General features: G+C 36.7%; 1 protein-coding gene across 1 annotated transcript in view; it reads left to right on the forward strand.

Annotated features, from left to right (window-relative positions):
• tacr3a (tachykinin receptor 3a) overlaps nucleotides 1-11,350 on the forward strand; it is a 31,814-nt gene extending 20,464 nt beyond the window's left edge. The window contains exons 4-5 of the mRNA XM_024290244.2: nucleotides 4,682-4,878; nucleotides 7,662-11,350. Of these exons, the coding sequence (XP_024146012.1) occupies nucleotides 4,682-4,878; nucleotides 7,662-7,995 (531 nt within the window). The 3' untranslated portion in view covers nucleotides 7,996-11,350. The remainder of the gene's footprint in view (nucleotides 1-4,681; nucleotides 4,879-7,661) is intronic.
• Nucleotides 11,351-13,026: the final 1,676 nt, after the last annotated feature.

Raw genomic sequence — 13,026 nt, forward strand, 5'->3', positions numbered from 1 at the left:
GGCGGTAAATGATGAATATAACCTCGTTTGACAACGTAGAGGAAAACTCCTTCTGATTATCTTTAGCAGAGACCAGTTGCTTCATGCATGTAAATTTAATTTTAAAAATTAGAATAAAAATAAAATAAATGCCCAAACTTAAAAAAAAAAGATTAAAAAATACTGTCAGGATTTACTGCTCAAAATCGGAGTTTTAAACAAGCAGTGGTACAGAACAACCTTCTTTTAATACACCCCCTGGCTATTGGGCAGCTGGAGGACATTTTAGTATTGAAAGCCATCGTCCCGAGACATTTACACATTGTCCAATCAAAGCTGTTTTCTAGCTGGCGATCCGGCTGCCACCACCCAGCTGTCGCCATTTCGTAATGGCGTCATCCCTGACGCTTGACAACCGCCTGACTGCCACTATCGACTTTCATCCGCAACAACAATTTTCTTAAAGAATCTTAAAGATTCTGCCGATGACTCCCCATTGTAACCCTAGCTTTAAATCATACCGAACTGCATTTTAAATAAATATATACATTGATTTCAGGTGACATGTTTTAGAATCAAATTTGTTTTTAATAAGAAAAAGCCTTATGGAGCTAAAGTCTAATTCACTTGGTTGACCTGGCTTAGAGGCCAGCAGCAGAGTACAAGAACAAAAAGCATTGCATAGAGCTAGCAATGCATTACAATGCACAATGACCATGCATCAGAAAGATAAAACAATGACACAGCAGCAGGGTTAGGAGCGCCTCTTATCATCCGGAGGTATTCTAAACAGTGGAAATATAAATGATTCAAGTGATTGAGAACAAAACAGAACCACGGACCACAGAGGATTTTATGTGAAAACGTTCGACTACATACTTTCTTTGGTTCTTTGGTTTTTACGTTGGGTTTGATCCTCTTGAGGGTACATCGATGTCTTAAATTGCACAGTATCTGGAAATACAGATAAAACTTTACCATTGTTTAGTCATAGCACAGATAGCACCCCTGTCTGTTGTACCATGAGCTTATTTGCAGCACTCACTTAAAACAAAGGAGGGGTTCTGTTTAGATTTGATGGTGGACTCTTCGCTGTCTGTTTGTCTCTGGAAGTCTTTCCCAGCGCGTGCTTCACATAATGCTTCTGAGGAGTCACAGGCTGCGGCAGATCCTGGCTCCAGAAGCAAACTAGAAGCATTACAAGGTTTTTTCTCAACACAAACATCAAAGGCTTAAAAATGTTGTTCGAAAAGCCTAAAAACAAACATTTGATTTAAATAGAATTTATAGATCTACTTAATTTCAATAATACAACTTCTTTGTTCGCTTAATATCTCTCATTGACAATTAATCTCGTCCACTTTTTAAATCCTAACTTACTTTCTATTTCAAAACAACTTACAAAAAAAACAAATTTGTTTTAGATCTAATTCTCTGTGATTGTCAATTTAAAGGGGCCCTACCATGAAAAGTCTACTTTTTGAGGTTTTAAATGCATTTAACTGTTCATTCCTCACTATAAAGAACCCCAAAGCGATATTTTGATCCATTCATGCATTTAAGAGTAATCCTATAAAAACCTGCACTGTCTACAGCAGCCCCTCCCATACCCACGAAAATGAGCGGGTGGGAAAATGCTGACGTAAGATCGATGCGAACCGCCTCCTCCAGGGAAAATCTGTGCTGCAAGCTCCGCCCCCAGATTACAACGAACACACACCCACTTTCCCTGCAGAGCTGTGGTGCCGAGGTAGTTATCTCCTCCCATAATGTGTATCCAAGCAGGGGATAACTACCTTGGCACCACACCTGTTCCAGGGACCGCTCTCTGACCCATCTTTAAGGTGGTCTTGGTTAGTTTCCAATCGGACTGAACTTCAGTTCACTCTGAGATTCCTCAGTTTGAATATGAAACAAACTGAGAGCGGAATGACTGAACCAAAACGGCCACCGTACCCAACAGTCACGTGATGTAAACACGTTAGAAATGAGGCGATCGATGAGTCGCGGACAAATGTAAAGCATTGATTGTCATGTTAGCCAAAAGGAAATAATTGGTCCAACTTTTTACTTGTTAGAACGTTTATTTTAATACCATCAAAAAAACGTATAACTTGTGTTACTTGTGTTATTGTGTCTCGCTACGCAGCACGCGAACGGGCTGCTGCCTTGATGTCATCTTAAAAACTCTATTGTGGTTCAAACAGAATTCTCTTAAAAACAATGCCATAACAGCACAACTATGAGACAGCAACTCATTAGAATGTGGTCGGATGAATTCATGCTCAATAAAACCACTTTTTAAGCGTGATCCACATTGATTCAAATGACAGTCTACTTGTAGCCGTAGCGTTCCCAGTGACCGTCATGCAGGATTCCTCCACGGTACAAAAGCTGCAGTAAAAAGTGTTAATCTGGCCTTCATACAGATGCTCAAAACCCATCAGCAAAATAAAAAGTTTGAATAAGTGAAAAATCCTGGCAAGCATCTGCAGACTGCAGCGCATCCATCTTTCTCTTTTGTTTTGACCCGCTCCAATAGCTGCTGGCCAATGACTGAAGAGATCTTTAGTCACATGGTTTTGTTTACAAAGTTTGGTCCGAAACAGAAAGCCGGCACGCTAAGGATGCTCAGGGAGGCTCACTGACGATCTATGGGCAGGCTCAAGGATGACATTGTGAAATGGGCTGGACCAACAAAGAGCAAAAGGCGATGTTTTAAAACGGTCCCCAAAAATGACTCATATTTCATAAATAATTAGTTTTTTGTGCTCCGAGGGTAATATATGATCATTTATATGGATATAGTTTACTCTGAAAGGCTGAAGAAAATCATGGTATGGCCCCTTTAAGACACCATTGTACCATAAGAATACCAATTTCTATTTGCTCAGAGAGGGGATCAGCAATTATGAAGCAGTTTAGTCATCTGCATTCTTTAATGACAATGATTTTTATTCGCTTTAACCCAATATAAAAATTATCACAATTTTACAGAAAGTCTGATTTGTCATCTATTATATTAGTAACCATAGGTCATAGGTGTCCACTTCCAGCCAAAATGTGGTCAGTAAATTGCGCATATTGTAAAACATTGGTTATCTTTAACATTGTTAGCTTAGATTTAAATTTTGTCCAAAGTTTTGTCCATGTTACGTCTTTACTGTCAAAACCCACTAGGGACAGGATCTATGTTAGATACCTCATATACATCTACTGTAGATGTCTACAGGACATCTCTTACAACTCTATTTTGTTAGTCGTTTAAATGTCAACTAATAATGTTCTGAAAGATATGTGTGTATAGAGGTCTCCTTCAACATCTACTTGTAGCCATTTAATCTTATTAGATGTCTATTTTAGATGTCTACTTTAGTAAAGCCTTTAGTAGTAAAAAAATAAATAAATCCATTCATTGATCTTCAGAACCCACTGAGTTTTGGGATCACAGGTTTGCCGGTTTCAATCCAGCTACGTCTGAAGGAGAAGTACACCCTAATCAGGTCACTGGTTTATCACAGGGTCACACAAACACACAGGAGCAATTTGCAAACTGTAGTTAACCTAAGAAATGTGTTATTGAACTGTGGGAGGAAGCAGGAGAAAATACACACCTCTAGAAGGAGAACATGCAAACTTCACACGGAAAAGTTCCTGCCAGGATTTTAACAAGGTTCTTCTCACTACAAGGTGAAAGAGGTAACCACAATGTCACCTTGCAGCCTTTTTGTTCACAGACAACTAGTAATCACAAAGTTCTACACTCCAAGAAGTAGCAAACATTTTTACTGAAATTCACATGGGATAAAGTTCTCAGAGTCTTACATCAAAACAAAAAAACAACATATATACATATACATACATGACGATTACATAGATATCTTATAGATGTTTGAATTATCCTGGTGGGAAAAAATATTATTGAAAAAGATTTGACCAGTTTCAACATTCCATAAACATTTTTTTTAATTCTGTCATTTTTTATCTACAAGTTAAGCATTTTTGTGTTAGTTTGGTAGATTTGACAAAACTATATATAACTGCACTTTTTTCTGAACAATTCTTTAGAAACTTATGTTTATTCAGCAGCAGCTACATGAAGGTCAAGCTCCTGTGGACGCCACTGTCAGAAAACCAACTGTTACAAAAAAACCTTATTGTAGTTGTAAATTAATGCAAATACTTTAGGCAAAACTAACACTCGACCAGCAGCTGGTCTTCCTCTGCAACACCTGGCAGCAGCTCCAAACTGCTTTAGAGTGTTAAACAAATGAACCAGAAAAACCAGAGCTTGAAAGCATTTGAGCTGGAAATTCTTCCGTCTGTGTAATTATGAATCAATATATCTCCATCTGATGCTGATTTGCTTTACATTATGCAGCATTTAATGTTTAGCTGACATGAATTCCTATGCCAGAACGCAATATATTTTACTGAGAGGTAACAGAACGAGCTCAGAGGTTTGCAGTTTATAGAAACTATAATGTTTCTCAGATAAATAGTATGATTTTATATTTTTAAAACTAAAAGTAATGAATTGCCGTATTACACTAATCCAAATGACACTGCCTACATATTTGACATTTAACTAGTTTGATAGTAAATTAAATAATAATAATAAAAAAACATTAAAACAAAATTAGGAAGAAAAATCACTTTTACACCAAATCTAGCTATCCACAGATTGTTCTCTTTGTTGCAGGTTGTGAAAATGATGATCATCGTGGTGGTGACCTTCGCCCTCTGCTGGCTGCCCTACCACGTCTACTTCATTGTAACCGGCCTCAACAAGCGTCTGAGCAAGTGGAAGTACATCCAGCAGGTTTACCTGTCGGTGATGTGGCTGGCCATGAGCTCCACCATGTACAACCCCATCATCTACTGCTGCCTCAACAGCAGGTAGGAAGCAACAAGGACCTCCATGATCATAAATAATCGCCTACAAATAGATAACCTTGTTTCCAAGCGTACAGAAAAATATTTGCTTCTTTCAGGGTTTTATGAAATTGAAGGTATTTGGTATTTATGCTGTGTGAAGAGGTCACAAAACAAAAAATAACCTTAAAATGGAAATTTTCTAAACACATGTTTGCCCTTTTTGTGAAAAACAGTAAAGAAGGGAATTCACTTGAAAGTCTTTTGTAGGACAAATTATAATGAAAAACATTTACAGTATTTTCCACTTAGTATATATATATATATATATATATATATATATATATATATATTTTTTTTTTTATCTGACCAATGTTGCTCTTATGTATTTTATATATTTAGTTTACCACATCAGGGAACTGGTTTTACTAAAAAGTCTATACTTTTACAAAAAAAAAAAAAAAATACCACTTTAAAGCAGTAGAAAAAATATTAAAAATCTGTCTGACACACGCCAAAATAAATTGTTGTTCTGAGTCAAAACAAGCAAGGATATTTTCTCACAGGCCGTCTTTCAGGTTACATTATCCCAGTGGGGTTTCCGTAAAATTGCACCCTTTCAAATACCTAAAAATGTAAAGTTTCTTGGTAAAACAGGAAACAAACAAACACTAGAGTGCCTTCAATAAAACTATGAAATTTCATCTTCAGATATTGATTGGAGATGTGATAAACTAAAATCATGGCATTCGGCAGCAGCTGATCATGGAGCCAACAGTCATCATTTTCTACTTTGCTGTTGGATTTAGGAACGAGGACCACGACCGCGTATTTAGAAAGGCAATAAAGGGTTGGATGTCATTGGGCCCAGTGAGGGGAAATTTGTGTGCTCACACCATTCTCAGAAATTGCTGCGCACATTATCATATTGGCTCGTTGTGCCGGTTGAAGCTCTGTGTTCAGTGAGTGCGACCCCGTTTCCTGCGTTTAAATAAGCTGAAGCCAGCTACTTAGAAATTTAGAAAGTGGGTTCAGATAAGATATGCTAGAACATCACATAAGTATCACTGCTCCTTCAGTCCTCATTATTTCACTAAAACGGCACCCTGTGGAGTTGTGTCATGCTGATTTTATGTTTTTTTTTTTTTTTTTAAGCCTGTGGATTTTTTTCATAAGGCTACATTGACATTTGCAAAAATGTTGTGTGGGGTAATGATGGCACCTGCTGAAGGCTGAATACTGAATACATCAGCATGAGGTCTCACTGCAGCTCTAGACATGTAGAATTTATAAACGAAGCATGTTGCATGAGGTATATTATATGCTTTCTTTGAAGCAAAATACCGCAACATGAAAAATTTAGATTTTTATTAAATGTGTGCTTATGATTTCATCATACTTGGCCTTCTCCTTCTTTTTTCTTAAATGTCTGCCTTTTGTTGTCTCTTCTTCCGCTTCCTCCACGATTTGTGCCCAGAAATCAAGTTCTGCATGTGCAGATTTGACGAATACTGGACTACTAAACTTTTAAATATTCACAGGTTTGATTTTGTTTAAAAATGTGGCAAATCTTTTATCAAACACATTTTCATTATTTACAAACTGATAGTTGTCAAATTTTTACATTAGCCCTATATAACCATTTGTATCATATTTTATACATACATTTGTGAAACCTCTATCTCATTAGCATAGTCCAAACTTTCCTTAAAAAAACTTTTAGATATAACCTGGTCCATGTTTCCTGCCCTGTAGTGCATTATCATTCCACAAGGGGCAGTAGAAGGGCTGCTCATTTCAAAATGGCTGCTTCCATTAAATCTCAAAAACACTTTTGGTGGAAAAAGTTTGGCTAATTTTCATAACTTTATGGTCAGAATAACTAGAATTTTGTAATGCATTTAGCAGAAGCCCTGGGTTCGATTCCCAGGGTTGTCCACTGATCCCCACCCAGATTGGGTCCTTAGGCAAGACCCTTGACGCTGCTGCCTAACTGGGTCCCTGTGCCCCTCAAGTACAGGGTTGTGTCAGGAAGGGCATCCGGCGTAAAAACTCTGCCAAATCACTGATGCGAAACAGTGGGTGCTGTTACGCTGTGGCGACCCCAAAAGGGATAAGCTGAAAGTGAACTACATTTATTTAAATGACTTATTGCATATTGAAATAAGAAACATTTTTAATAGTTATTTTTTTATAATACAGTTACACCATGTTATAAATCAGTGGATCCAATTTGAGACAGTGAGTAAATGAGGTGCTTTTTTGTCCCGAACATTAATATCAATATTTTTGCACCTTTAACCAACATTACTGTCATAATTGATACTATCTATATCTTATTGCAAATTTGGTTCTGTGGATTTTAGTGTTAAAAAAAAAAAAATTAATTTACTTGACATTTTTCGACAGCATTAAAGTATTGTATTTTGAGAAAAACGTTAAAAAGGAGAAAAGGCTATACTATAATCTGTGAGACTTTTCCAAGACTCTTGAAATTAACTAAACTCTATTGCAATGAGTTTAACCATGGAGAAATTTCAGAGTCAAATTTGGTAGATGTTTGTTTATTTTATTTTATTTCTTTAGCTACCCAAAATCAGAAGTAAAAGCCCAGAAGAAAATTTCTTCTAGGGTTTCCATGTGTTTGTCTGAAAAAAAATCCAACTTTTATCAAATACTTTCACAAAAAAAGTTAATTTGTTTTCACTGCTACCTCAAAAAAAAATAAAAAACATATTTCTCACTAACCTTGTCAGCCGTCTAGTTTCTCATTTAAATTCTTGCTCTTTTTCTTAATGTGGCAACAGGTTTCGAGCAGGCTTCAAGAGGGCGTTTCGTTGGTGCCCCTTCATCAAGGTGTCCAGCTACGATGAGCTGGAACTCCGCTCCACCCGGCTTCACCCAACACGGCAGAGCAGTATGTACACGCTGACAAGAATGGATACCACCATGGTGGTGGTTTACGACCCAGCTGACGGCGACGGCGGCGCTGGAGGTGGCACTGGGCGGAAACACTCCTTGCCCCCTCGAAAGAGGAGCTACATCACATCTCGCCAAAATGACACCACCATTTCTAACAACAGCGGTGGGAAGACCCAGAATGGAGTCGCACCGAGTGCTGAGCCTGAGGAGTTCTCTTGAAGAGCATCTCAGCTCACATATACGCAGCAAAACATGTTCAATATTTGCATGCTAATACATTAAACATAGTAACGGTGCACAGGTGACCATGCACAGCATCATCATATGAAAGCAGAAATGATCATCTCTCCATAGAAAGATCATTCAAAACCTTCTCATCCAAACACAGAACTATGATCTACAGCAGCATAGTTGCAAAGAAAATGAAACAGTTGGAGGTAAATTTAGGGCGACGCTTAACAAGAAAAATCTCAAAGGTCGTCATTTGTAATTATGTAAGTATGTGGGATTCCACGTTTTGGTCTGTAAAAACAGTCAGACATGTGATGCGGAGGATCGCCCCTGCGCCCTTTTTTTCCCTGTTGGCTGTGTGGACCAGCAGCTCATCAATGAAAGGGCTGCTGATTGAACTTTGCTCGGCTTCATGTGTCACAGTTTGACTGTCGGTTATGTCATTTATATGGAACATGTTCTGGCTGCTCAAACAAGCCAGAGGGGAAATCCAGTATTGGTTTGCAGCATGTCGATGAGCGGGCTGCTGAATGAGCTTACTGAGGGCAAACTCAAACAACATGTTTAAGCATAAAAAAAGTGACTCGGTCAAATGCATTGTTTGGTGAAAAGCCTTCATTCAGTGAATGAATTATCTGACACTGATTTACTATGAGGGTACTGACAGAGAATAAGATATTTTGATAGATTTTACATGCGATTTCTTGGTTGGGAAAAGTCTGCACCGGTTTGTGTAAGTTGTGGACAGTTGTTGTGGAAAAGTGTGAGAAGTGAGGAGGAAAATCTTTAAACAAATGTAAGGAACAGACGTAGTCTTATCTCAGTTGTAGTCAATTTTATCTAATGATTGAGTCAACTGGCTCCCAACCTGACTGCATGTCAAAAGCCAATAAAAAAGAGGAAAAAAAGCACTGGAAATACTGCTAGAAGACATAAAGCTGTAGTGAGAATTTTATAATGACAATGAAGGTCGTCATAGAAAATATGGAGCAAAGTAAATGTGCAGAAAAAGATTGGAGATCAATTAAATTATTTTAAAAGCATGGTAAGCTAATATACCCTTTAAACTATAGCCCTCGTGAGTCCCATGACAGCTTGATGCATCCTGATACAATCAGCGTTTTAGCCATCACATGAAATCAGCTAAAATGTATCTGATGTAGTAAATTAATAACGTCAAAGACTGTGACAGGTGTGTGGTGTGCCTGTCGCTGCTGTTGTAACTGCACCAGCAGTGTGCCGCTTGGAGCTAAAACACAGATTTGGTTGATAAACAGGATTTCTGGCAAGACTCGTCTACATTTTAAAGTATCTAAAGGAGTTCTGTATTTCTTGATTTTGGATAGAATTATGTTAAGAAATGTATCATCCCTTTGACCACACTTTCCCTCTAGCTTACAGCCCCTCACACCCCCAAGCTACCATTACGTGGTGCAACAAAAATGGAGACAGATATAGGAGTTATCCAGACGTACAGTTTTGAGCCAGCTTTGGTGAGGAAAACGAAGACACACGTGGATCTATTTGTCTGCAAGTGGATTCATCAGATCAAAACAGAGCGGAGCAGTGTGGTTTATCTGTCACGGCTACAAACTTTTTCCAACAGTATTTTTTTCATCTGCTCCTGATTTACAATGACTTGAAGAAAGATATACTCAGAAGCGCAATTTTAAGCGTAATTTTTTTTCCATTGGAGTGGGTCTTCAAGTAATCGCTAAGAGCGGCTTTTAGGAAAATGTTCATCCTTACTATGGGAGAGTGACCTCATTGACTTCCATATTACATGCTAAGAGATTCACAGGAGATTATTTATTCATATAAATAACTTAAATTTGACATTTCAAAAAAAAAATCCTTTAAGCACATAGTTTACTTTAAAAAGTAAAAAGAACAACATACACAAAAAATGCTTTATTAATTTATTAAAAAACTGACAAATGGCTGGTGAACAAAAATCTTTGCTCCTTTTTTAAGTAACTTCTACTGAAAACTGCTGTTCTAGTGGCATGTTGATAATCAAGAATGAAACCTTTTTATTGCATGAAATGTAAAGTTATTTATATCCATCAATTATAATAATTTGTTAAAAAAAACAGCACACACTCTAGGACTAATATTGATTAAATGATAACTAACAGAGTTCCACACTTAATTTGTATAATAGATTTTTCAAAAATATGTTCATTTAGTTGGATGCAACCTTAAAAAACCTTATAATTCATTTTTTAACAACAAATTTGAATGTTAGGAGACTCAATGAAAGTAATAAATACAGAATGTGAATAAAGAACATGATGTGCATTTCAATGTTTTGCAGCTGAGCTGTCATGCAGTTGTCACATGGAAGCTGGTTGAATATTTGTAAGTGGCCACCTTCACATTTTTCTGTATAAATTCATTTGAATGTGCAGTACATTGTGTGCCTCTCTCTGTGAAGTGGTGACTCACTGTTTTAAAAGGAAAAATAGTTGATTTAAGCCTGAGTCTGATCCAATCCCATAATTGAATTTAAAAACTTGCTTAATGCTTTTGCTTATTTTACTGTGCTGCATTTTAACAGCCTTTGTTTGAAAAAAAAAAACCCTCAGGATTAAAGTAACTATTATTCTTGAAATAAGAAAAAAAAATAATAATTTTTCTTAATAGATATTTGCTGAAACTCCCTGATAGTAAAAATACATAACTTATTGATTTTATATCATATTTCATACGGTAAAATCAAAGGTTCTGCATTGCTCTGCATCAGTAAGTATTGATGTATCTGCCTAATGTAGCTTTATTGCAAAAGTTTACATGTTTTATGATCTGTGTAGTTGTGACATAGTGAAATATCAATCTAACTAATTTGATTGAAGAAAAAAATAAGCAAGATACAACTGTGATTGTGTTGATGTTGTCAGTAAATATTGATAATTTACAACATTCAGTTATCTCTGTTTATCTATGAAATTTAAGATTCACCATCAGAACCATCAGAATCTAGACTGACATTGAATCTAACTGCTGTATCGCTGCTTGTAATTCAAATGTGCACGTGTGCTGTTTATACTTATTTGTGGTCATTAGTTAATATCCCTCCCAAAACACAATAATTGAATTTATGACTATTTTCTAAATTCTACATTTCAAATAATAATGTAAAAAATGTTGCACACTGCCTAGCATTTAATGCTGCTCTTTGTTGCACTGTTGCCTCCCTTGTTGAAGCTTTGTTTGATCACTGCAATACAGAACACGCCCAATTTTATTGTATTTTTTGTAAAAGTCATCAACATGAAAAATTACAAAAAGATGTTGTGAAATATAACATGATTCTGACCAATATTAAAATACTGATATGTCATTTTTGCTTTGTGTTGTTTCTTAAAAAAAAAATCTTTTTGACTAGCTAACTGAAAACTTTAGATTTGATGGGGAAGTCCTTGAAGTCTCTTTGTAAAAAGAACAAATTAACCCAAAGTATCATTCATGGCATCATAAAGAATAGAGAAGATCTTATAGTTTTGATTTTTTGCTCGATGGAAATGTAAAGTACGACAGAGTTTGAAGCATCACAGCCCAAAGTTGAGTTCCTTGCCAAAGTTCAAATATTTGAACTCTTGACGGGCCGTGTCTGACTGCAAATTCATGCTGCGCCACTGAAAACGGGTTGCTGCCGGACCTACTCGTCGATCCTGGGGCCCGTTTCAACAAGCAGGATAAACAAATTTAGAGTTCAAACCTGAACTCAGAGTCAACTCAGCTATTCTCAAAATTCGCTATAACTTAGAGTTTTTGGTTTCAGAACTGATGAAAAGAGTTGATTCAATCAACTTAAAGTTGTTGGAATCAGAATCAGGTGTGAGCGTTGTGACCATAAAAAGCCCTGATCAATGGAGCAAAGACAGCATGAAACAGGTTTGGTTTAACCAACTTTCACGGGTTTAAGTTATCTCTGTTTCTGTAACTGACAACTCAGAGTTTTCCAGAATTTGAAGTTCACAAACTCAGAGTTTCAACAAAACCTGCTTGTTGAATTGGGCCCCAGATGGATGCTCAAATCACACTTCAGACTTCTTCTGTACCTCAGATCACATCTGTAAATTGACTTCACATCATGTTCAGTGTGAATGCTGCTTTAGATTCACCATAAAGATAAAAACAAACAAATTTCCAAGAATACAGTCCTAAACTTATGAGACAAAGGTCTTAATTTTATGAGAATCATCTATTAAAATGATGAAAAAAGTTTGAATTTTACAACAGGAAAGCCATGCTTTTTTGTGAATATAATTGTATAATGTTGCTAAAGACCTAGTGTTTACTTATTTGTGAAACCAGTGAAGTAACTGCTAACAATGAGTTCTACATCTCTCTGTGACGAAAATGTGTAGATCCATGTGCAACTTTGTTTACTGGAGTCAATACAGCAGGTCAGTACAAGGCAGATTTGTAGTCAGGAACCAGACAGAGGTCAACATAGGAGCGAGTCAGAAGGGCGAGAGGATCGGGCAGAGGTCAAAACATGAAGAGTCGATAAACAGAGAATAATGCCCAGAATGAATGTTAGGGAAAACCATTCAAGACTTCGCACAAAACTGAGTGACAAGCAGGAATATGAACAGTATGCTGACGACGATGAAGAACAGCTGGTGAAGACAGGACAGTGACAATGAGACACTTTTTTGGCATGTATGTTATCCAAAATATGAACCTGACCGCATTTCAAATATTACTTTTTCCTGACTAATTGCTGCTTTTATTTTGGAGGTGGTTTTATTTCTGGTTAATGCACTCATCACAATTTATAGGCTTTATTTTCCATGATTAGAATCCATCCATGCCTATGGTGTCAACAATTCACATGGAAGATAAAAACCATTGCAACTCAACAAAAGAAGAAGAAAAAACAGAATACAAAACATTTCAAATACAACTTAAATATTTAAAGTTTAAAAAAACAAAAAGAAAAGAACTAAAAACAGACTCTGGTGAGTGCTGATCTTTCAGTGTACCAACATCTACTGCTCTGTCATTTAG

This window comes from Oryzias melastigma, linkage group LG1, assembly GCF_002922805.2.
Source record: "Oryzias melastigma strain HK-1 linkage group LG1, ASM292280v2, whole genome shotgun sequence".
NCBI classification, from domain to species: Eukaryota; Metazoa; Chordata; class Actinopteri; order Beloniformes; family Adrianichthyidae; genus Oryzias; species Oryzias melastigma.